This window comes from Trichosurus vulpecula, chromosome 1 (assembly GCF_011100635.1).
Source record: "Trichosurus vulpecula isolate mTriVul1 chromosome 1, mTriVul1.pri, whole genome shotgun sequence".
Lineage (NCBI taxonomy): Eukaryota > Metazoa > Chordata > Mammalia > Diprotodontia > Phalangeridae > Trichosurus > Trichosurus vulpecula.
Genome location: NC_050573.1, coordinates 283312650 through 283338918, shown reverse-complemented (window position 1 = coordinate 283338918; position 26269 = coordinate 283312650). Strand labels below are relative to the sequence as shown.

General features: G+C 35.6%; 1 protein-coding gene across 1 annotated transcript in view; it reads left to right on the top strand.

Annotated features, from left to right (window-relative positions):
* ARFGEF1 (ADP ribosylation factor guanine nucleotide exchange factor 1) overlaps window positions 1-26269 on the top strand; it is a 168887-nt gene that overhangs the window by 103860 nt on the left and 38758 nt on the right. Inside the window, exons 23-29 of the mRNA XM_036753413.1 lie at window positions 4397-4487; window positions 6045-6085; window positions 6182-6351; window positions 14306-14457; window positions 14598-14770; window positions 20921-21081; window positions 21875-22005. Of these exons, the coding sequence (XP_036609308.1) occupies window positions 4397-4487; window positions 6045-6085; window positions 6182-6351; window positions 14306-14457; window positions 14598-14770; window positions 20921-21081; window positions 21875-22005 (919 nt within the window). The remainder of the gene's footprint in view (window positions 1-4396; window positions 4488-6044; window positions 6086-6181; window positions 6352-14305; window positions 14458-14597; window positions 14771-20920; window positions 21082-21874; window positions 22006-26269) is intronic.

The window sequence follows — 26269 nt, the reverse complement described above, 5'->3', positions numbered from 1 at the left end:
AGGAGAATACAATATATTCTCTATATCTGTAATACAACATGTGATATTGTATTATACATGATATGATAATGATAATAACTCACATTTATATAAAACTTTAAGGTTTGCAGCAATTCTGTGATGTATGTAGTACCCATGATCACACAGCTAATGTGTTGGAGTGGCAAGTTTCAAATCTAAAGTCCGCTGATTCCAGGTCCATAATTCTTTTCACTATTCCTCCTAAAAGATCTCAAAACTGATCCAGCCACCACGAAGTACAGAATGGGTAGCAAAGCCAACTCTAGAGCAAATATCAGTACTTGCCCCCCAAAGTAACCCAAAACAACACTGCAAGTATCAGGTGGTTGATTAAATACAGACCTGCCCGCAGTAGACTTTTGTCAATAAGGGCTGGGTAATGAGGTCAGTATAGTCAAAGACTCCAGAATCCCCTTCTAGGACAGTTTTGACTATGGTAAAGAAGAGCCTGTAGAGCTCACTTTGCCATGTTATGGGAAAGAAATCAAAAGATTATAGAGCCAGAGCTTGAAAGCACCGTAGAAGTCATTTTGCAGATGAGAAAACTGAGGCCCAAGTAGATTAAATTACTTTTTCAAAGTCATGTAAGTAGTGAGTAGCAGAGCCTGGATTTGAACACAGATCCTCTGATTCTAAATCTCAAACTGTACCATGTGGAAGTTATGATTACAGAACAAGGCCTTGTCACAGGGAGACAAGGAGAAGGAAAATTGGGGGCTATGTTGTTAGGAGGGTTACGTCCAGATGAAGGAAAGTTATACACCATTTCCTTCAGGGGTCCTCCATATCTCTCTGGGACCACATAATTCTAGGCTACTTTCTGGTGAAACTTTTGTGGTGTATCAGATTGCAAGGACAATTTCCAATGGAATTAGAAGTTCTCTAGCTGCTAAGAGTATTGTTCCTGGAACAAAAAATGATTGAAAGGATCAGCATTGAACTGTCTACATAGTAGTAAAGGAATAGAGATGCTATTTAATAAAAGGGGAGAAAAAACAAAGCTACACAATTTTTTTGACAGAGCTGCTTATGTGACCCAGGGGGACATTTTTGCCTGGAGTTCATTCGTAGGAAAAGGTATTGTTTTCTCAGAAGGTCTGTTTTTCTCTGGAGTCACTAAGCAATCTCTTGTTTTTAGTCCCCAGTTTTGTCTTTTCTTGGAAATAGGAATGGGCATTACACAAGTCTTCAGTTCCTTACAACACATTCATTATGATATTCATTTTATAGTCATAGTACATTAGCTCTAGAAAAGAACTTTGGAGATTCTCCGATCCAACTGCTTCATTTTAATGGTGAAAACACTGAGGCCTACAGAGGTACAGTGACTTACCTAAGGTCATACAGCTATTTAGTGTCAGAAGCTGCAGTTTTTATGTAGACTAGATTGTGGTAAAAATGCAAGTCTTGTTACTATGTTTTATAACATAAAAAAGAGAACTTTTGAAAATGTTTAGGAATATATCTAAAAATGAAATGAAATTAATTTGATGACAAAACATTTAACACTGAAAACTACTCTAGCGTTGCTTCTGCTCCAGATACTCTATTTAACCAAGTAAAAAGATAATTGACCTATTGCACATACATGCAAATATGTCTGCTAACTGTTCTGATAAAATTTAGAGTTCAAGATCTGTACCTCCAGCCTGGTAAAAAGAACTGAAAAAAAGTGCTCAGAATGCATTATCTATAAACCTTCATCTTGAATTATAAGAAATATGCATGCTATATATTGTATATTTAAAAGAAAATGATCTAGTAGCTTAATCATTTTAGATGCTTCAGATAGCCATTGCAAATATATTCTTGTTTAGTTTGATAAAAATATATATGCACACTTTTCATCAGTTACTTGGAAAATTAGAAACTGGTGATGACTTAATATTTTGTCATCATGAAGATTCTTAGGACATTTTTCCAATGTTTCATGAAACATATTCTTTCAACTCCAAGGTTCTTTAGGGTGTATTTGCAAAGAGTAATCCATTTGAATCTGTCTTTGCTCTACAATAATGAGAGTTCAGATCTACCAAACAGTAGAATTTACTCATATGCTCGCTATTAACATCTCTCCTGACAAGTGAACCACTGACATTTCCCACTGAATTTTTGGATCTCCTGCTTAATTTAGAGTTCTGAGGGATCCTGTTGTAAGTCAGGGAGAGCATATCTATCATTGATTGTCTTTGCAGCATCCTGCCTAATACCTATTTATATGATAAACTGCCTGGCCATATGTCTGCAACCACTAGCCTTCTGCAAAGCTCTGTATTTGTTGTGTTACCCTGCAGGAATATCTTGCTCATCATTCATTCTATTGAATACTGCATAAGCTGAAATTTCAGTTCCCTCTTTAATGTGTACCGGTACTCCACTGCTCGTTGTGATTTAATTTCATAGTGAATTTCACTGTTCTTTGGGGCTAAATGTTTGTGCTCTGAGCTTCTGCTGGTTATTAGTCAACTTTGGGCAGAAGAAAATAATGTCAGTTGGTCAGCTTTGGGCAGATGAAACTAATCCAGACAATTTTATACCCTCTAGAAACTCCTCTATCTTTATGCTATCCTGCTGAAGTTGTGACTGATACAAATCTAACCCCAGTAACCTTTTGTTTGATACACTACCCATAGGTATTGTGCCTTATGAATATACTCATAAATTATTATATTTAAAGATGAGGTATGTTTAGGGGCATAGAGAGCACGGTATATATAATGATTAGTAATATGTTGTTTCCTGTAGATTACGCTCTTCATTTTCTTGTTATAATATATTATCTTTAAAATATCAGTTGGCATATTGTATTCATTTATCAGTTACTTATCAAACTGTATTTGGAGAGGAGCGGTCAGGGAAAAAAAGTCTTAAGTCTATTCTACAGGTGCATCAGTTGAAGGAACTGGACATGTTATCTGTCTTCAGGCATTTTAAAGGCTGTCATTTAGAAGAGGGAATGGGCTTATTCTGCTTTGTATCAGCAATTGCAAACAAGAAAATTTATACTTGATGTGAGGATTGGCTGTCTGAGGATGAAATGGGTTGCCTTGGGATTAAGTAGGTTCCCCTCCTCCCCCTGACTTGAAGTGTTTAAGCAAAGGTCAGATGACCTCTTGTCAGGGATATATATCATAAGAGAGTAGAATTCTTATGTAGGAATGAGTTTGGATTAGAGAGCCTTTAAGGTACTTCCTGTGCAACTCTGAAATTCTCTACCTATAGCCTCATTATTTTGCTGGTACTGTGAGGATTAAATAAAATCATGAGAAAAGGGTACAAAGAAAGACATGTAAGAGAATGTTAAGAGGGAAATATAAAAAGATAGAACAATGCAAAATTTTGGAGGACCTTGAGGGTAAGAATAAGGAATTTGAGTATCATAAAGAATTAGAATTCCATCTTACAGGCACCAGGGAATCAATAATTATGGGGGAAAGAAAGTGAGCAATATATGATGAAAGTTGCTTATTAAGATTTGTCTGAGGGGCAGCTAGGTCGAGCAGTGAGTAGAGCACCAGCCCTGGAGTCAGGAGAACCTGAGTTCAAATCTGGCCTGTCTGCCCCCCTCCAAAAAAAAAAAAAGATGAAGATTTGTCTGATGAGAATGCAGAGTGAGTTAGAGAGGGATGAAACAAGAGGAAAGGGGAGACTAAGAAGTAAAATGATGGGTCCAAAAACTAAGATGGCAATAGTGGAAATGGAAAAACATTTCTGCAAACATTTCAAAAGACAAATCAATTAATAGTTTCTTAATTTATCAGTAGGCTAGAATTGATGAAAGAGAAGAGAAATCAAGAATGTATCTTAGGATTATGAGTTTGGGCAGCTGGGAGAGCTGTGATAGCATTGATGGAAATAGGGAAGTTTCAAGAAAAATTCAACTTTGAACATGTTGGATTTGAAATGAAAATAGGACATCCAAATGGGAATAGCAGACTGTAACTAAACTGAGAAGTCAGGATAAGAGATACAGACTTGTAAATCATCTTTATAGAGGTGATAATTGAAGCTATGAGTCTGGGTAAGTGCTGGGTTTTCTAGGTAAGTTGACAGACATACTAAGTAATTTGGAACTAATTTTATTAGATTACTGGGTTTTATGTTTCAGTATGTTTAGATTTTATATCCTTCATAGTCACATTTTATATCTCTGTAATCCATTTTTATATTTGTATCAACAATGTCTATATTTGGCAACCCTAAAATACTGTTATCATGGATGTTGCTGAAAAGAATAGCTCATAAAACCTTTTTATTTAATCAGGAAAATTGATTCTAGATATTTATCATTTATAATTATGTGCCTCTACTGAATTGTTTCTGCTCATTTCCTCCCAAAAAGCTGAACTGACTTGTTAATTTATTTTTATGGTAGTTGGAGGAAATGTGGACTGGAAGCAGATAGCAAGTATTCAGGAATCCATTGGAGAAACTAGCTCGCAGAGTGTTGTTGTTGCTGTAGATAGGTAAGGCACTCATTTTATTTTCTTTTTGGTTCACTACTGTTTGAACTACTTAAAATAGTAGATAGTGTTATTAGAAGGTTTAGGTACTTAGAGGAACCTTTTAAAATTACTTTCAACTTAGTATTCCAGATTAGCGTCCCTGTGTTTGTATCTGTACGCACATATGGTTAGCAGCCTAATGTTTTAATGTAAGAAGAATAGGAACACGTAAATGTATGGATTTTAAATTGAAATTTTAGTGTAAAAAAAATGCAATGGCCTAGGTGAAAAAGAAAATACATTTCTTATATAAAGTATTTTTTTACTTTATTATCTCTTAAAAAGCGTTTTATTGACTTTAACTATGGATATACCCTTTATATTGATACACCACTGTGCTACATTTCTACATGGGTTATCTTTCTTGTCCTATCCCCTTAGTGTTGATGTCCTTCGAAGCTTTGTTCTTAGTCCCCTTCACTTTTCCCCTTAACTTCTTTCTTTTGTCAGTTTTGTCCATCTCTGGGTAAAACTCTACCTCCAGCACTGATCGCCTTTGAACACCAGTCCTGCATTCTTAACTACCTATTGAGTAGCTCTACGTGAACATGTTATGGACACATCCAAAACTCATTCATCATTTTGTGCCCAAATTATGTCGTTTTTCCCAGCCTCTTTGTACTTCCACCATCTTCCTTCTTATCCATGCTCAAAACCTTGACATCATATTTACTGTTCCTCCTTTACCCACATCTAGTAACTTGCCAGACCCTATCAAGTCTGCTTCTGAAGTCTATTTTCTGTCTTTGTCTTCCTGTGTACTTGGACTGCCACTGTCTGCTGCTACATAAGACCTTATTGCCTCTTTCTTCAAAAATTATTAGTGTCTCTGCTCTCCTTCTCCAGTGCAACTTTCACTAAATTAACCTTCCTAAATGCACAGGTATATCCTATGCATTGTCACTCCCCTGCCTCCAGAACTTTCAGTGACTCCCCATTGCATGTAGGTTGAAATCCAAATTAAAATCTTGACATTTAAGTTCATTTACAGTATGGCTCCAGCCTATCATTCTAGTTCTATTTCATCCTATTTCCTTTTATATATTCCATTTGAGGCAATATGGATCACTACCTATTCGTTCAATATTTTCTGCCTTCTGCTCTTATACAATAACTCTGACTTTTAGAACACAGTCCCTGAACACATTTATTTCAGAACATTACCACCTTACTGAAATCTCTCTCTTTAAAATCCAACTTAAGTAACACTTTTTGCAGTAATCTTTGCACCAACTGGAAATGCTTTATCCTTCTTCAAATTCATCATGACCCCTTATTCACATTTATTCAGCAATATAATGTTATTATATACTGCACTTTATCAGAGTATAAAACACAATGAAAATTGAGTAATGTCTAAGGTTTAGTTGTTTATTCTGCAAACAATATAAGTAATGAAAATACTACTTTACAAAATGCTTAGTGTGCTTAATTTTTAAAAAATATTTTTTAGGGTCAGAACTCTTAAGTTTTTATGAATAATCATGCATTTTTCTCTCTCTTCTGCCCTCTGGCCAGAATATTTACGGGGTCTACAAGGCTTGATGGAAATGCTATTGGTAAGTAGGTAAATGTACTGTCACACTTAGAGATTAGCCTTTTGACTAAAAACTTAAAGATTGAGTTAACAATTTCATTCTATATTTGCTTTTCAGTGGATTTTGTCCGTTGGCTTTGTGCTGTATCTATGGATGAATTGCTTTCTACCACACATCCTCGGATGTTTAGTTTGCAGAAGATAGTAGAAATATCTTATTACAACATGGGAAGAATACGATTACAGTGGTCTAGAATTTGGGAAGTCATTGGAGACCATTTTAATAAGGTATTTGATTAATTATTATACTCATGTCATTCATAAATTCCTCTGATGCCTCATTGTAGCACAGGGGGAATTGATTTCTTGGAGTTTAGCACTACCTCTTAGAGAGTCTACCAAGCTTACAAGGCTTTGAGTAGGGGGAACACTCACTTCTAGAAGTTTAGCCACTAAATGATTTTTTTTGTTACAATGTTGCATGAAACAAGTAAAATGACCTTGGTTCTGTGGGCTTCTACTAGTCACATAATCTTCCTGGGCTTCAGGTAATAGATGGCATCTGAGGTTCCTTCCAGCTTTAAATCCATAATCTTATTACATGGTGACAGTGGGAGAAAATGGGTCAAAGGATGCTAAAAATAAAACCTCCACAAACACTTTAAATATACAATATTTATTCAGAGACCAACAAGGAAATGAACCATGTCTGTATTCAATTAGCCATTCAATCAACAAACATTACTTAAGCACCTACTATATGCCAGGCATTGTACTAGATACTAGGGGTGTAAATACAAAGAGTGAGCCAATTCCTATTCTGAATAAGCAGGCATTCTTAATAGGGAATACATGTATAAATGAGAGAGAAAGCATTATATATAAATACATGCAAAATAAATACAAATAAGGGCAGAGTGTTTAAATACAAGGCAGCAAGGGAGGGAAAATGGCATTTAGGTGGCACAGTGGATAGAGTGCCAGCTCTGTAGTCAGGAAGACTCATCTCCCTTTGTTCAGATCTGGTCTCAGACACTCACTGGTGTGTGACCCTCATCAGGGCACTTAACCCTGTTTGCCTCAGTTTCTTCATCTGTAAAATGAGCTGGAGAAGGACATTTCAAACTACTCCAGAGTTACAGAGTCACAGAGTTAGACACAACTGAAAACAGCTGAACAACAAGAGAGGGAAAATGTTAATATTTAGAGGAATCAGGAGAGCTTTATGTAAAAGGTATGCTTGAACTGTTTCTCAAAGGAAGATTCTTATGAAGTAGAGGTATGTAAGGAATACATCCCTGGAAAGAATACAAGTGATATATACATTTATGTCAAATAATTTTTATACATACTTGTTTTTTCCTCCATTAGAATACTAGTGCAGGCTAGTGCAAATGTGTGGAGTTGGGAGGTGGAATGCCATGTGTGAAAAACAGAGAATGATAGTTTGGCAGAACTGCAGAGTAGGAAGGGAAGTGATGTTCAGTGAGGCATGAAGACAGATTGGTATAAAATTATGAAGAACTTTAAAAGCCAGTAGTCAGTCAGTAAGTATTTATTAATCACCTGCTATCTGACAGACATTATGTAAGATTTTGGGAAGACAAGCACAAAGAATGAAAAATAATTTCTTGCAGTTAGCTTACATTCCAGTGGTGGAGAAAGCAAGTATATTTTAAAATTTTACTCAGGCAGTAAACATTTATTAAGTGCCTACTGTATCCCAGGCACTGTGTGCTAAATGCTAAGGATACAAAGAAAGGCAGAAGACAGTCTCTATCCTCAAGGAGCTCACAATCTAATGAGGGAAACAACATATGAGCAACTATGTGCCAGAAAGCTATATTCAAGATAAGTAGGAAATGATCTGTAGAGGAAGTGAGTGAAACTAGAGTGAAACATTATTGGGAATGGCTTCTTGTAGGAAATGAGATTTTAGCTAGGCCTTGAAGGAAACTGAGGAAGCCAAGATGCAGATGTGAAGGAGAGCATTCTAAGCATGGAGGATAGTGAAAATTCCTGGAGCCAGGAGATGGAGTGTCATGTTCAAGGAACAGCAAGGAAGACAGTGTCACTGTATGTGTAAGTATGTGGTAAGGTATACGGTATAGAAAGACCAGAAAGGTAAGGGAGGGCATTAGGTAATAAAGTACTTTGAATGCCAAACAGAGGATTTTATATTTGCTCTTGAAGGTGATAGGGCGGCAGTGGAATTTACTGATAGAAGCTTGAGGTAGTAGGACCTGTGCTTTAGGAAAATCACGTGAATGGTTAAATGGTGGAGGGACTGGAGTAGGGAGAGATTTGTGACAGACAGTTTGTGCAGCCTTTTGCAGTAATCCACGTGTGAAGAGTTGAGGGTTTGCACAAGGGTGGTTGGTGGTAGTAGCAGAGGAGAGAATGGGTGTATTTGAGAGACAGAGTGAGTAATTAAGAATTATGGGAAAGAAAAAGGGAATAAGCATTTATACAGCATGTACTGTCTGTCTGACACTGTGTTAAGTGCTTTACAGATATTATATCATTGGATCCTCTCAATAGCCCTGAGAGGTAGGTTTTATTATCCCTGCTTTAGAGTTAAAGAAACTGAGGCAAACAAGTTAAATGACTTGCCCAGGGTCACAAAGCTAGTAAGTATCTGAGGCTGGTTTCGAGTTTAGGTCTTCCTGATTGAAGGCCCAGTGTACTGTCCGCTGAATCGTATAGCTGCCTCAGAATCACACCTGGAATATAGGAGCTTGGGAGACCAGGAGGATGATACTGCCCTTGATAGTAATAGGGAAGCTTGGGAAGGGGGAATGTTTTTGGAGGAAAATAATGAATTCACTTTTGGATATGTCAAATTTAAAATATCTATAGGACATCCAATTTGAGGTGTCTAATAGGCAATTAGAGATGTAAGACTAGAGTTCATCAGAGAGATCATGGCTGGATAAATTGATTTGAGAATCATTAGTGAAGAGATGGTAATTGAATCCATGGGAGCTTATGAGATCATCAAATGATACAGTATATTGCATAAATATAAGCTAGTTTGGGAGGGAGGGTATCTTGAGGTGAACAGGAAAGTCTTCTTTTACAAGATGGTGTTTTGAGCTGAATCTTAAAGTAAGAGGGCTCCGCTAGGCCAAGGTAAGAAGGAGATAAATGCAGGTATGTGGGACAGCCAGTGAAAAGGTGCAGAGGCAAGAGATGGACAGTTGTGAGTGAGGAACAGAGAGAAGACTAGCTTGACTGGGTCACACAAGGACAGGGAGTAACATCTCATCCAGTAAGGCTGGACAGGTAGGTTGGGGCCAGGTTGTGCAGGCCTTTAACAGCTTAACAGGAGCATTTCACTTCTACCCTAGAGGCAATAAGGAGCCACTAAAGTATAGTGAGTAGAAGAGTGACTTGGTCAGATCTGGATTTAAGAAAAACCAATTTGGTAGCTACGTAGGATGGAATGAAGTTAGAAAAGACAAGCTAGGGAGACTAATTAGGAAGCTGTAATAATCTAGGTGACAGATGGTGAGGGCCTGAGCTAAAGTAAGTGACCATGTGAGTGGACAGAAATGGTCAGATGTAGATATTGTAGAAGTAGATTTAGCAAATTTTGGCAGCTGTTTAGATATGTGAGGTTGAAGGAGAGTGTAGATTCCAAGTTACTGCCAATATTGTGAATCTGAAAGACTGGAAAGGTGGTTGTGTCTTGGACAGAAATTGGGACAAGGGATGGATTAGGGAGAAATGAATTCTGTTTGGGCATGTTGGATCTGACATGTGCCCAGACCATTCTTGCTTTACATGAAATCAAACAATATAAAGCAGTTTCTGTTAAGTGAAAAAGACAGATCATAGGATCACCTTAGAAAAGCAAATGAGATAATTAGCTTAGTTGGTTTGATTATTTGTCCCAAAATAACATATCAGTCATACTGTGAAATGATCTTCACGTTCTGTAGTTTCCATGGAGACTAAGCAAACAGATCACATCAGGATTGTTGTAGAGGATGAAGATTAAAAAAACTTCTCTGAAAAAACTTGAAAAGATTGTCCAAAAGAAGTCAATTTCTACCTTGAAATTCAGCAGCTTCAGCGCAAGAGTGGTCACAGGAAAAGATGGCAAACAGTATGATAGAAAATAAGATTTAGGATTGAGATATGACAGATCAAAGACTTCTCTAGTGTATCCATATATTACACCTTTATGAATGGAATTGGAAGGCACTGGACATGGAATACAACAAACAAAATGAGATTTGACTGTATGTTAACCAGGAAACACTTTATTAGTGATTGAGTATGATTTCTGAATTTGCTATGTGCAGTCAGTTCATTGACAGCTAGAATAAAGGTAAAAATCAATACAAAAGTAGAGAGGATGAAGAAATCTTATCCTTTCATCTCAAACAACACATTTTGTCTAAGTAAGCTGTTAACTACAGGGGGAAAAAAAGAAGTAAACAAAAGTAAAATCATTGTTCCTGATTATCACCATTTTAAAGTGTTTTTACAGTGTGATAGCATTTGAGAGTTGGAAAGGACCTCAGTGGCCATCCATTGTACCCCATACTAAAAGGAATCTCCCTCATTGATGTATTTTACAAGCAATTTTCAGTTCTCTGCTTGGAGACTTACAAGGAGTGGAAACCTACCTACCTCCCTCCCCTAACAGCCCATTCCACTTTTGGATACTTCTAATTTTTGTGAGCTTTCATCAAGCCTAAATTGTCCTTTTTTGCAGCTTCCAACTATGTAACAGATACAATCACTGCAGTATGAAGAGGGTAGGAAGCCACGAACTTTCTCATCCATCAGGCTTACTTTCAGTTTGCCTTACCTCATGAAAAGACATAGTAGCTCAAGGCATTTTAGAATACACACTCACTGGCAAAAGATTACAGTGGAAGAGAATGAGTGATTACAAGCAATATCACATTTTTAAAAAAATTGATAATCAGTTAAAAGGAAAAATGGTTCTGCAGAGAATTCGACTGTGACTTAGTTGACATCATCTGAAGAACACATACAGACAAACCTGTTGGGAAGACAACAAATACCTGTTAAAATGAGACAGACATGCTGGCATTTCTATGACCCACCTCATCAGTGATAATATTGTAGCTACATTTGGATTCTGCCATCTCAAGACCACCTTCAAAAGTGGCAATGTGAAGAATGTGAAGTAAGGAAGTGTGACCAAACCCCCCAAAATGCAGAAGAAACCTGGGGTGGAGGCAGCTTAATGTTAAAGGCACTTGCATTCATTGAATTTGTAAAGACATCTCAAAGAGAAGAAGATTCTAAAAGAATAGAAAAAAAAATCACAGAAGAGACTTTACCTTTCTCTTTCCCCCAAAAGAAAGGCAGCTGGGAAGACCTAACTTTTATGCTCTATAAGGTCATTATGAAAAGGGTTGATGAATACATCAAAGATATTCTTTATAAAAGCAGCAGGAGATGGGTCAAATCAGGTCCCAGGTAGCATAGACCACTTCCTAGGCAGGTTATTTCCAATCCACTGCAAGATGAAGAGCCAGGGAAACACCTGGAGCTTCATAGGGCCCCTTCTGTCAGCACCATCTGAGTGGGATCTCAGGCTTCCTCCAAGAGGCAGAGCAAATTCTGGGTTCATACAAGAAAAAGGAGAACAAGAAGGGGCTATGGCTAAACTAAATCAAACCGTTAAGAGACGGAGCTAAAACCCTGTAATTACTGAAAGAGGTAGGGCTTAATGTTAGCTACTCCATCCATAACTAAGTAGGGCCTGCCTACACCATGTAAAAATGGGAAGGAATAAAGCCTCACCAAAGTGCAAATCCAGAAACTGCTCCTGGAGATTGTAGTAAACAGAGGAAAATGCTGAGCACAGTGAAGAAATCATGCGGAGTGAGGAAAAACCCAAGTGGCAAACCCAGAAAAAGAGAAAATCCACATCAAGTCCAAGTACAGCCTCAGAGAAAAGATGCCCTGGACCCAAGAACAAGAGTACTTGGGGGTGGGGGGAGGGAATGAAGCAAGAGAAAATAAATTGTAAATAAAGAAAATGCCATCTAGAGAGGAAATGTTGAACAGCAAGGAGAATTAATAGTTTAGCAAAAAATTGAAATCCTCAAAATTAGAATGGATCAAACAAAAAATAATGACTGTGTGAGACAACAGGCATCACATATACTTCACTTTTATTGGAACTAGACTAAGGATGGCTGAACACACAAAACAAAAAAAAGGAAGAAAATGGATTTCAGAGGAAGGGCAGTCATAAGAAAAACAAACTTAAGCATTAAAAAAGCATAACATGAAAGGGGATTAAAAGGAAACAAAGAATTGAAACCTGTAATCAGGTATAGAACAAGGGAGAGAAAAAAAAATGAAGTGAAAACAGGTCATTTTAATTATAGATTACTGGTGTGTTAAGCAAATTCTTTTAAATCTAGGAAAGTAATAGTACATCAAACTACTTTTGAAAATGTAAGAAGTAGTTAACAAAATTGAAAGCAAATACACATATACGTGTGTATGTATGTACATACATGTGTCCGTACCCCTGTATTTGCCTCTATATAATTTATAAAAGAAAGAGCTGGATTTTAAAAAACTAAAAAGATAAGCAGCTAGCCATAATTTTAAAAAGAAAGGCAAACCAAATTGTCAACATCAGAAAATTTAAAAGGACAATTCACTTCATAGACAAAGTAAAAGAAAGTTTCAGAAACTATTTTGCCAAATTTCAACAAAATGGATTGCTTAGGTGAAATGGGAGAATATTATTTTTTTAAAATATAAAAACCCAAATTAGCAGAAAAAGTACATTGTATGTGTAACCCAATATCAGATTAAGAAATTATAGAAGCCACAGATGTATTCCCAAAGAGGGGATAAAAACTTAAGACCAGATGGGCTTATAAGTTAATTCTATCAAACATTCAGAGAATTAATAATTGCAGTATCATATCAGCGATATACAAAAGATAGGAAAAGAAGGTCTCTTTCCATTCTCTTCATCTGATAGAAATATGGTCCCAACCCAGGGAGAGATAGAGGAGAGAAAGCTATAATATCCCTAACAAATATTGATGCAAAAGTATTACGAACACCATATTAAAAAAAAAAAAAGATTATATACTTTGACCAAGTTGGATTCATACTGAAGGATGCAGTATTTGTTCAGTATGATGAAAACTGTAAAGAACTATGCCAATGACAAGAAGAAAAATCATGCAATTGTCTCAATAGAAGCAGACAAGACAAAATTCAATGCCCATTGCTATTTTTTTTGTTTTATTTTTTAAACAACATTAGAAAGTATGGGAATGAATGGATCTTTTCATAACATAGTAATATCTAAAACAAAGAGCCAACATTTTATGTAATGAAACAAGAATAAAGCCCTTGTAAGTTCAGAGGTAAAGCAATATTCTTTATCATCACTACTATTTGATATAGTGCTGAAAATGCGTACAATAGGAATAAAACAAGAAAAAAAATTGGCATGGGATAAGTAAGCCTAGGCAGAGAGGAAATAATTGTCTCGATTTGCAGATAATGTGATTGTGTACTTAGAAAATCTTAGAGAGTAAACTAAAATTACTTGAAATGATAAATAATGCAATCTTCTCCCTTAGGTTATCTCCAGTATTTTGTTTGCATGTTCTTTCCCCTGTTAGATTGTAGGCTCTTTTAGAGCAGGAACTGTTTTGCCTTTCTGTATGACGCTAGCACTTGACACAGAGCCTGGCATGTAGTAGGCACTTAATAAATGCTTTTTGACTTGTTGACATGATTAAAAAGAAGTATCAGTCATGTGGCAAGCCAACTGTACCCACCATAAAGAAGTATTGGATGGACCCTCTATGGAAGATATATTTATGTAAAAATTGGTATTTCCTTAGAGATGTGAGTGTTTTGCAATCTATACTAGTTGTAAAAATACTCTAAGATCCATTGAAGCATCATAGTAGCTCTTGGACCTTTGTATAAACCTCTTGTTTGTTATTTGTTGAAATAGTGCTGTGCAATATCATAATAAATGCAGGTTCTTGTTATCTATTATTAAATAAAGTTTCAAATAATTATCTTCAAAATCATACCTCTTTTTCCTATTGAATAGCAATAGTTAGACTTATAGAATTCTATATATTCTAGTATTTCTATCTGGTATTTTTTTTAAAATGCATTTCCAAATTATATTGGCCAAACTATGCATAAAATTAACTTTCAGTGTTAACATTAATGCTTTGTATCTGTTTTGTGGTAACAGGTTGGCTGCAACCCTAATGAAGATGTGGCAATTTTTGCAGTAGACTCCTTGAGGCAGTTATCAATGAAGTTCTTAGAGAAAGGGGAGCTTGCAAATTTCCGATTCCAGAAGGATTTCTTAAGACCATTTGAACATATAATGAAGAGAAACAGGTAACTATAATCATTTATTCCAAAGAAGTAAAAAAAAACTTTATTATCATTTGTTAATATTTTTATAGCATTTTTAAAAAGCAGATTTCTTTTTGCAATATTTTTTAGTATACATCTCAGCAATTATGTTTATATTTTAGATCTCCCACCATTCGAGATATGGTTGTACGATGTATAGCACAAATGGTTAACTCTCAAGCTGCTAACATTCGCTCAGGCTGGAAGAACATCTTTTCAGTATTTCACCTAGCTGCCTCAGATCAAGATGAAAGTATTGTGGAACTTGCATTTCAAACAACGGGGCATATTGTCAGTAAGTACTGTTTTAACTTTATAGGAAAAGCTTTAATGCATGGAAATACATGTGTCCCAAATATCTTAGTTCAGTTTTAAGCTTTAATAGTTTAAATAGCTTAGACAAGGTATATTCTCCCTCTTGATACAGATCTTGTAATATCACTCTCCAAAATTTATTTTCATATAATTTACTTTGAAAATGGCAAATACATGTTTAAGGATCCTTCATCAAACAAGGATTGCTACAGTGTACCAAACCAGTTGGGCCATCTAGCTTAGTATTCTGTTTGATAAACATTCCTGTTTTGGAAGACACTGTGGAAATTGCTTTCTGTAATATTACTTTTACAGTTTAGGAATATGTCCTGAAATATCCCCAACATTCTTATAAGAACTGAACCTATTTGTTTTTCATCTTTAAATTTAACTATACGATCGTAAACTTGTATATGTTACAGTACCTAATTGTATTTTGAACATAGGTATATATTATATTTATTAAGAAAGCCCCACATAATTTTGTTCACTTTACTTAATAATATGATTACTATTATAAATGTTAAGAGTTTTGAAAAACTCAGTGGCCCAGTCAGCCATTTCTGAGTCATATGGGCAAGAAGGTTTAAAGAAAAATCCATGAACTGTCACTTGCTTACCCTGAACTAACTCAACACCCTTACTCCCTCTCCCCTACTGCTGGGAGTGAGGCTTTACCTGCAGACCCAAGGACATGACACAGGCTTACAACAAAATACACCCCCATACCTCATTACCCTCTATCACTTTATAGTCTACATGCTGCAGAAATTTGCCCTGGCCATAACAGTCAAGAAGCCACAGTCTTTTAGGAGGGAAAAGTTGCCAGCATCAGCACTGCAAAGCACTGAACTATTGGTGCCATGCCAAAGAACTAAAGAACAGAGGGAGCAGAGCAAGACACCAAAACAGGACTCGAGGTGGGGCCAGGGGTGGGAGGAGGAATGCATGCAGTACTCCATTAAGCCTGAGGGAAAGAGCACAGCATCCAGCTGAGTATCTGGGGAATAAGATCTTGGGAGGACATTTTGAGGCAAATAGGGAGGGAATAAAAGGTAACCAGGGGAGGACAGGGATCAGTGGTGGGCTGCATAATCAGAGATGTGGCAGGGGAGGGACCCTCCCACAAGGCAGTGTCCTCTTGGACACTTGTAATAATTAGTATTGGTCATGGGAATGAGGCATATTGGAAAATAGGAATCCATAGGGCAAACCCTACAAGGTAGTGGCAGAAAGTATCTAGAGGGGAGAGCCTGGAATGGATACTGTGTAGGCATGGAATAGACAGAAAGAAAAGACAGATGATGAAAAGAGTGAGAGAAATCCTTTTCGGGAAGGAATGCAAAAAATGATATTTTGAAAACTAATGAACAGGACTAATTGAAGGGGAGAGCAGGGAGAGGGAATCAAGATGATTGAAAGAAAAAAAGGGTGGAACAAATAGATAATCAGATAAAAACAGGAGAGAAAAAGGAACTAATAAGCAAAACCCCAAGAGGAAAGGGTGTAACAAATGAGAGAAGGGGATCAGAGGTAAAGGGAAGAAAGCCAGTGGGAACATGACCACCTTTTAAAACGATTAAAATAATTAAAGGAATGTAGTACTATATTTACAGCAGAAGATCATAACTTGGAAAAACCCCATAATATTACTGACAAAGGAAAAATATAAACCTGACTCTTATGACTATAAATGTGAATGGTTTAAGCAGTTCAATAAAAGGAAAAAGAGGGACAGATGAGCTAAGAAAACAAAACCCTATAATCCTCGACTTACAAGAAGTGCAATCGAAAACAAAGACATAAAATTGAGAGGATGAAAAAAGTTTACTGTGCATCAAGTGAATCCAAATAAATCAGAATCTAGGAGTTAGACTCATGCTATTAAAGCAAAATAAATATTAGAAAAAATTGAAAAAGCCTAGGAAACTATATTATGTTGAAAGGAACCATAGCTAACAAACCAGTTTCATTAATAAATGTATATACACTTTCAATTGCCTTACCAATTGAAATAGTAAAAGCCAAAACATCCCAAATCATGTGATTGTCTCAATATATGCAGAAAAAACATTTGGCAAAGGACAACACTCTTTTAGGCTATAAATCCCACAAAGTGTAGCCATAGAGGTACTTTTTTTTAATATAAAAAAAATTTAATGCCAAAAACAAGCATCATATGCAGTGAGGAATATACTAAAATCTCTAATGATAAATATTGGAGTGGAGGAAAGATTCCCATTCCCCCCACTATTTTTTAATGTACTTCTAAAAATAACCAGCAACAGCATTAAGACAAGAGAAGGAAATAAAAGGAGTAAAGATAGGTTAAGAGTAGATAAAACTAACCCTGTTTGCTAATGATATGTTGATTTACTTGGAAAATCCTAGGAAATTCACAAAGATATTAATTGAGACAGTAGCTTCAACGAAGTCACAGAAGTCTTCAGAAATAAATAGCATTTCTATATAATAATAACCAAATACAAGGAAGAATAACAGAAAGGGAAATCCCATTCCAAATAAATACAAACTGTATAAAATACCTGGAGATTAACCTCCCAAAGCACACAAAAGACTTGTATAGATTCAGTTACAAAGTTTTCCCTAAATAAATAAAGAACAAAAATAGCTTGGAGGAATTTCAGTGTTCTTTGCTAAAATGTCAAAAATGACTATTATCAAAATTAATTTACTTTTTTTTAAAGAAATAACAACATAAATAGCTAGAGGAATCTCGGTGTTCATAGGTAGGTAGGCCTTGCTAAAATATCAAAAATTACTACTACCAAAATTAATTTACATTTTAACACTATACTAATCAAATTACCAAGTGTATTCCTTATAAAACTTAATGATAAAATTAATTAGGAAGGACAAAAGATCTAGAATATTTAAGGAAATAATGAAAAGAAGTAGGGATAAAGAGGCAGTAGCAATTCCAGATCTCAGAGTATATTATAAAGCAGTAGTTATCAAAACCATCTGCTATGGTTGAAGAATAGAGAAAGAGCTCAGTGGAACAGACCGGACAAGGGAGATTCAGAAAGAATAGAACACAGTGATCTAGTGTCTGATAAAGCAGAAAATATAAATTATCTAGGGAAAAACACCTTAACTGATAAAAATTGTCAGAATAACTGTAAAGCACTCTGGCAGAAATTAGGTTTACATTAACACCTTATGTACCACATACCACAATATATTGCAAATGGATATGCAACCTTAATATTAAAAATCATACTCTTAAAAAATTAGAAGAGAAACATCCTATACCTCTCACAGGTATAGGTACCGGGGTGGGGAACCTGTGGCCTCGAGGCTACATGTGGCCCTCTAGATCCTCACATGGGGCCCTTTGACTGAATCCAAACTTCACAGAACAAATCCCCTCTCACTTGAGAACATAGAGGGCCACATGTGGCCTTGAGGCCCTAGGTTCCCCACTCCTGGGAAAGAGATACATTCTTTACCTAAGGAGACAGAGAGTTCTAAAAAATAAAGTATATAACTTTGATTACTTGAAACTGAAAAGCTTCTGCACAGACAAAATTAATGCATCTGGGATAAGAAGGGAAGTGGCCAAATGGGGTGAAAAAAATCTTTGTATCAAACTTCACTGATAAGGATTTGGTCTCCAAGATATATAAATAATTTACATATGTATATCTGTGTACGTGCATATGTGTGTATATATGACTAATGGACATTCCCCAAAATATATTTAAGGGATATGAACTAAAACAGTTTTCAGAAGAACTAAAAATTCACAACCACATGAAAGAATGGTCCAAAACCCTAATAAGAGAAATACAAATCAAAAAAACCCTGAGGTTTTACCTCACACACTGCAAATTGGCAAAAATGACAAAATATCAACAGTCATTGTTGCAAGGGATTCTATAAGGATAGGTGCACTAATGCATTGTAGGTGGAGCTGTGAAATGGTACAACCATTTGGGAAAGAAATTTGGAATTAGGCAAATAAAGTGAATAAAGTGCATTCCTTTGACCAGAAGCTCCATTTTTGGATTTATACCTTAAGGGAAATGTCGATAAGAATTAAGTTCTATATGTTCCAGAATATTCATGGCAGGATTTTTTGTGATAGCTAAGAATTGGAAACAAAATAGATGCCCAGAACTGGCTAAATAAATTGTGATGCATGAATGTAATGGAGTTATTACTGTACCAAAAGAAATAATCTTTGTGATGAATACAGAGAAGCAGGGGACGATCTATATGGACTGATGCAGAATGAAGTAAGCAGAGTCCAGAAAACAATGTATGCAGTGATTGCAGCAATGTAGATTGAAACAAAACCACGTCAAAAAATCAAAAGTAAATGTAGCAAAATTACAAAGATCATGTATGATTTGAATGAAGAGATATGAGAAGACACCCTCAACCGATCCCTTGATATAGGTGGGAGGTCCACAGGTGTAACACACTGTAAATGTTTTCAGTCTTTTTCAATATCTTAATCAGTTGTGTTAATTTTTTTCCCTCTTTAAAAATACTATTTATCATGTGGGATGGTTCTATGGAAGGGGAAAGGGAAGGGATAGTAGGGATAAATATGATGATATAAGAAAGAGAAAATATCAATAAAAACTTATTTTAAAAATTCAGTGACTTAGTGATTCTCTTCTCCCTTCCTCCCTCCCTTCTACTTCTTAATTTGATAACCCTAAAATTCTCATTCCTCATTTTTACAAAAAAAGCAAAGTACATGTTCTTTTAAATGTGATGATGACATTTTAGACCTTTGTATAACAGTAAAAAACTGAAAACCTAAAGGATAGCAGAGGTTGTACAATGTAAATTACAAAATTTTTGAGATGGCGTTATTTGGCAGAGACTATGCTTGTAAACTGATTTTGTACATTTTTTAAGCTGATTTTGTACATTCTTTTGTTAGAGTGTCTGGAGAAAGTTTTGTCTAAATCAAAACATTTTAAATGCATCAAATGCTATTTTGATTACTTAAAAGAAAGTTTGTGGTGAATTTATTAGTGAAGTGAATAAATACTTTGTAATATATCATTTTTTCATTCAATTTTTTTTATTTAGTTTTCTTAGAACAAAATAGATCTAAGGTCTGCTTTTGAAAGTGTGCATTGAATATAAAATTTTTTGAAAAGAGTATTTTTTTAGAGTAAATGTCTGTTATCATTGCCAGAAATTGACAGGCATATAATCTGGCTAGATCTCAATATATTTACTTTTTCCTTTCATTTGAATATGGTATCAATATTATTAAGAAATATTTAATAAATTAAGAAAAGTAATCCTGATTATTACATTTACATTTCGCATGTCTCATCTAACCAAAATAATTTTAGGCATTTTACTTTATCATCATATTCTCACATTATTCATTTTCCCCCAAAAGTTAGGAAAATTTTGTAAACGTAGCAAGAATTTTTAAAATGATATTCATATAGAAACTCATAGGTATGTTGTCATCAGGACACTTTAAAACATCAAAAATCATTGCTAAAATATGTTTTTCTCAGGTTTGACTTGATTGATCTCAGACCACTGAGGAAGATTAAAATTTACAATTTAATGAGTCTTAATGAATTCTGATACAAATGCCCTAACACTTAGTATAGTGCTTACCACATAGTAGGTGCTTAATAAATTTATTGATTGCTTATTTGTAGCAGTGTTGCATTTAACATGTTCACATGTGTGTTTCATATCTTTGGAGTAAATAGTTTTCTTTTGTCCTCTTTCTAGATTAGGTTTTTGTTTGGATCATGTACAACTTAATGGGAAAAGCTTTTTCTTCAGTTTAGCTGAACTTAGTTCATCCAGCCCTTCATTGGAGTTCATTCTAATTCTTTTGAGTGATAACTTTATTAAACAAAGTTTCAGAACTAGGTTCTGCGTTTCAAGGGTCATAGAAACTGATCTCCAGTTTTTTTCATGGTGTAAGAACTGGTCACCTTGTACTAAGACCAACAAAATTTGCATGTGAGAATTTTGACCATTGCTAACCTCCCCTGGCAATAAAGAACAGGGTGTGTGGAATATGCCTGTTTTGAGGGGGATAGATAATTTTCTTTGTTGTTTGGAAATTGTATCCATAAACATTTTACTACTACTTTTTTTTTCTTTGTAGCCATTGTATTTGAAAAGCATTTTCCTGCTACCATTGATTCTTTCCAAGATGCTGTGAAATGTTTGTCTGAATTTGCATGCAATGCAGCCTTCCCAGATACAAGTATGGAAGCAATTCGTCTTATTCGCCATTGTGCAAAATATGTATTTGACAGGCCGCAGGTATGGTATCATTTAATAACACAATTTTTAATTTGGAAATGCTTTCACAGATTACCAGATTAAAGTGAACTTATGTTATGTTTGGAATTAAGCAATAGCATTTAGTTTGTTTTGAATCAAAAGCACCATAAATAATGACACTGATTATCATATCTGATACACAGAGTAGATTATGATTAGCAACATACTCCTTTAATCCTTTTTTTTCCTTACAGAATTGAGGTAAAGGTTCTACCACAATCCAATTTTTTTTTTTCAGATTTGTGTGAATTGAATACATTTGGGCTTGAGAACTGGTCTTTTGTTTTATTTTGGAACATTTTGGGGTAGTTTAAGGGGTATTCATCTAGATGTATAGAAGTGATATGTGTTTTCATGGTAAGATTGTACAGCTTAATAAAATATACCTTGAATTTCAGTAATACTTTATAATTTTCAAAGAACTTTAATGTTTATTACACAATTCAAATATCATAATCACCCTACTAAGTTAATAAAATGGTAGTGATCCTTATTTTTAAACGTGTAAAATGAGACACAGATTTGTTTGGAGTCACACATAGCTCTGTTGACAGACCTGAAACTCCCCTATTTCTTCATGCAGAGCTCTTTCTCTTCCACCAGATGTCTTTATTCTCCCAACTTTTTTTTTAAACAAATGTTGCTTTTGCATAACATATTGATTTGTAAAGTATTTTACAAATGCTTTTTCAGAAACAGGAAACATTAACTTAGGAGCATCAAAATACTTTCCTTTGACTTTCATATGTTTTGTTTTGTTTTTTCCTTAAAGGCTTTCAAGGAATACACAAGTGATGACATGAATGTGGCTCCTGAAGACAGGGTGTGGGTGAGAGGATGGTTCCCAATTCTCTTTGAGTTATCATGTATCATCAATAGATGCAAATTAGATGTAAGAACCAGGTAACAATCAGTATTTGTAATTAAAATTTAGAAGGATTTATTTTGAATTACTATAATCAAGTTAATGTTTTCTACATGTTCCCTAGTATATTAGGTAAAAACATAACCCAAATTTGTTGGGTATGCTAGAAGTACAATTCCATTTTAAATTGAATGAAAGAAAAAAAATGAGAATAAATTACCAGCTGGTAAAATTAATTATAACCTGCCTCAAGTTACTTATTTTTATTTTAATTTGTTTGTTTCATAGTTAATTTCCTGCATAGGTTTCTGTATAGGCATTGAAAGCAATGATTAAATTAATTCTGCTTTTAATTTTAAAAATAAAAGTAGGCGTCTGTTGTTTTTAGCTGAAAATCATCAGTTTCTCCTTAGAAGGAGAGTGAATAGCAATTTTGAATGTTGAAAAAATTTCAAAATTTTGAGAAAAAAAATTTTGAAAAAATTTTCTTTGGCTATTAAATCAAGGCATCAGAATTAAGTACCCTAATATCATTGAATTAGTAAGTATTAAGTGCTGTATTTTAAACCTGGCACTGTAAAAAACACAGGAAATATAATATATAAGAGAGGCACAAGACACAGCTCCTGCACTCAGGAGCATATAGTATAACTATGAAGATAAGATTAACACTCATAAAACAATAAACCGTACACATTTCTTTTGCCATTCTCCTTTATTGTTTCCTTCATTCCCTATTTGTATGCCAGAAAGCTCCATCAGTGAACTGGCAAATAAAATGAAATTCAAAATGATCAATGTGGCTATCTGAGAATGGCTCTGATACATTACATTTGTCTAAGAACAAGGGTAATAATAATATTTGTGTAAGTATGAAATGTGGGGTTTGGTTTATTCTTTTCTCCATTCATGTTATTTTTGTCTTCGTGATTTCAGAAATCTTGTTAATAACTGAATGTAATTTGTGTAATTACTAAATTAAATATATTTTTCTTAAAAGTCTGTAAGTAATTAGTTGTTAACTCTACATCTCAGGGTCCTCCTGTAAAATAATGGCTTTGGATTAAATTATTTCTAAGGTTCCTTTTGACTCTGGAATTCTGATAATTTATGAATATATGCCCACGTTAGTCATATTAGTCAAGGAATTATACACATATGTATATATGCATGATCTACTGTACACAAGGCAATGTGGCATGCATTAGGGACAGAGGCTACAAAAACAAAAGGAACTCGTAGTTGGGAAAATAAGGCATAGGCGTATGAAAAATAGCTAACAATACAATGTAGTTATCCTGAAAAATAATAAATACAAATAATAGAAATAATAAATATTATAGCAGATCAAAGGATCATTTCTGGTGATTAGTGTGTTCTTATAAGTATTAATGGAAAGCAGAAAACTCCAGAAAGAGGAGCAGAAGGAAATTGTATGTGGCCATGAAGGGAGTGACGCCAGATGAGAGAGAATTAGGCAAAGGAGCTTCCAGTAAGAACAACAAAAGGTTAAGGATTTTGTTTCAGAAAATATGGAGAGTAGGACGAATTGTGTAATAACATTTCTAGAGTGAGCTATGTTTGTTTTTTGGTCTGGCCAAATAGTTACCTCTCTGGACAAGGTGCAACCTGGTCTCCTTTGAAGAGACAGGTAAAGGAGTTTGAGTGTTGCCCCAATTTCCAGGTCATTAGGAAGAAGGAGGGAAGGGCTTCAGTTTGAAAACAAAGGATAAAAAAAGATTTTAAGAAGCAGGGGGATATATTGCTTTGTCAGGAGATTGGAAAAGTAGAAGAATGTGACACAAAAGAAAGGGAAGAAGACCACCAAATACTTGGAACTAAGTGACAGATATGAGACTCTTCCTAAAGAGGAAAGAGCTGGACTCTCTTAGGAGGAAGAAACAACTTATCCTCCAAGAAATGATGTTGTGGATCCACAATAAGAATGAGAGGAAAAGGTGAGTGGTGGTTAGTGACTCCCCGCTGAAGAGACAGCCCTGGAGAGGCCTGCTCTCTTCCTAAGAAAAGTATTCAGGAAGTAACAGAGAATCTTCTAAGACTTGCCAAACATGATGACTTGGTACTCACTTCTAGCAATTTATGAGAGCACAAATTATACTTTCAGAAGAATCCTAGAAAGTTTTGATTATGAAACGGTAGGCAAGGAATTGAAATCGTTAGGATCAAAGTAGTGTTTTCATTACTACTGGCAATAAAAAGTAGGGACTTCAGAAAAGAAAAGCATATCTGGCAAGTAATCAGCTTTTTAAAAAGATGGTGGCTAAGATTGCAATTTATACTTCTGGGCCACAGCTTAAATAAAGAAGTTATGGGCCAGAAGGAGGGTTGCCTCTAATAAGAGTTCATAAAACCGTATTTTCCTGGAGCCTTGCAAATCTAATCAAAAAGGCTGGGAAAACTGGCAAAGAATGAAAGAGATAGGAATGTGGAAGAGGTGAGGTAAACAAATAGTGTTTTATATTAAAAAGGTAGACTTTTGAGAAATCCAGGAACAAGAGAAGGAAAGCACAGAGGGAAAATCATTTGGTTGAGTATCTGCCGAAGCAGTGACAGAAGCTATTTTTTTTATTATTATAGTCCCATGGCATCAGAAAGGGAACTTAGAGTTCTAACCCCATCATTTTACAGAAAAGAAAATCGAGGTTCAACAAGATTGATTTGGCCAAGGTTGTGTGCAGGTAGTGGCAGGACAAGAATTCAGTTCACTTCAATTCAACAAACATTCATTTAGTACCTCCTTAGTGCCAGATACTCTGCAGGGCACGGAGAATACAAAAACAAAAAAGAAAACAGTCCCTACCCTCAAGTAGCTTATATTCTTCTGGAGATAGTGATAATGGTACAGATAAAGAAGCACAAAAAAGAAATACAAATACAAGTTAGTTATAGGGCTAGAGTTGGGGGGGGGAGACAAGGTGTACTAACAACAAAGGGAATTATTAAAAAAGCCTTTTATAGGAGGTAGTACTAGAGATGAACCTTATAAAACACTAGAGGTTCTCAAAGACAAAGGATGAGAAGGAAGAGCATTCCAAGCATCAGGAGAGGGCAGCCTGGGCAAAGGCATGGACACCCAAAAATGGAATGCCACTTACCCAGAAGAGAAAGTTGGCTCATTTGAGTGGAATGTAGAGTGCATGACGGAATAACATGTAATCTATTTGGGAGAGAAAAAAAAAGGTTGGAGCCAGTTCCGAAGGACTTTAAATGGCAAAATAGAGGAGTTTTCACTGATCCTGGAGTCATTAGGAAGCTTCTGGAGCAGAGGAATGATGTGTAGATTTGGAAATCAACTTCATAGAGATAATTGAGCCCATGAAAACTGATGAGAATGCAAAAAGAGTGTAGAAAAAGGAGAGGGCCCAGGACAGAGCCCAGAGATCTGCCTGCACAGAGGAAACCAGGGAAGGAGACTGGGATAGAAGACTGAAAAGGCGAGTCAGAAAACATGACATAGAACCCAAGGACTGTAGGAGGAAACAGTATCAAAAATAAGGGAACAGTTAACAGACGATACAGACAGATCAAAAAGGAGGAGAACTCTGAAAAGTAACAGGTGTTAAAGTGTTGAGTAGAGAATAGGAAGTAAGAAAGTAAAGCCAATGTTGGCAATTTTCTTCTAGGAGTTTGGCTTTGAAAGGGATAAGAGAGATAGGACAGTAGCTGGAGAGGATGGAGAGGATGGTGTAGGTGGCCAGAGGAGAGAGGGGGAGTTCGAACTTACTCTAGGTAATGCTATAGTGACATAAGGAGGAGAAAAAAGAACTGGCAAGCAACAATGAGGATCCATTTAAAATTAGATAACAGATTTATAGTGGATCCTGTCAAGTGTGGATGTATGTCTTATTCTAGAAGTACTCAGCAGCAAAGAAATGAACCAGATGAGGCAAATGGTGGAAGTAATCCACATGTGGGTCTTTGAAGGGTATATACAAGTGATGGGAATTAAGGGTTTCCAGGGTAAAGTTGAACTGGTTAACTATAGTGTCAAGATTTTGCAGATAAGAAACTAAGGCCTGAGCTAGAGTGATGTCGTGAGAAAAGAAGTAAAGAAGGGCAACTATGTGGTGAAGAGGACAGAGAGCTTGGCCTGGAGTCAGGAAGACTCATGTGTTCCGATCCAGCCTCAGACACTTCCTAGCTGTGTGACTCTGGGCAAGTCACTCACCTCTGTTTCCCTCAGTTTCCTCATCTGCGTTATGAACTGGAGAAGGAAATAGCAAACCACTCCAGTATCTTTGCCAAGAAACCCCAAATGGGTTGGAGAAGTTGGACACAACT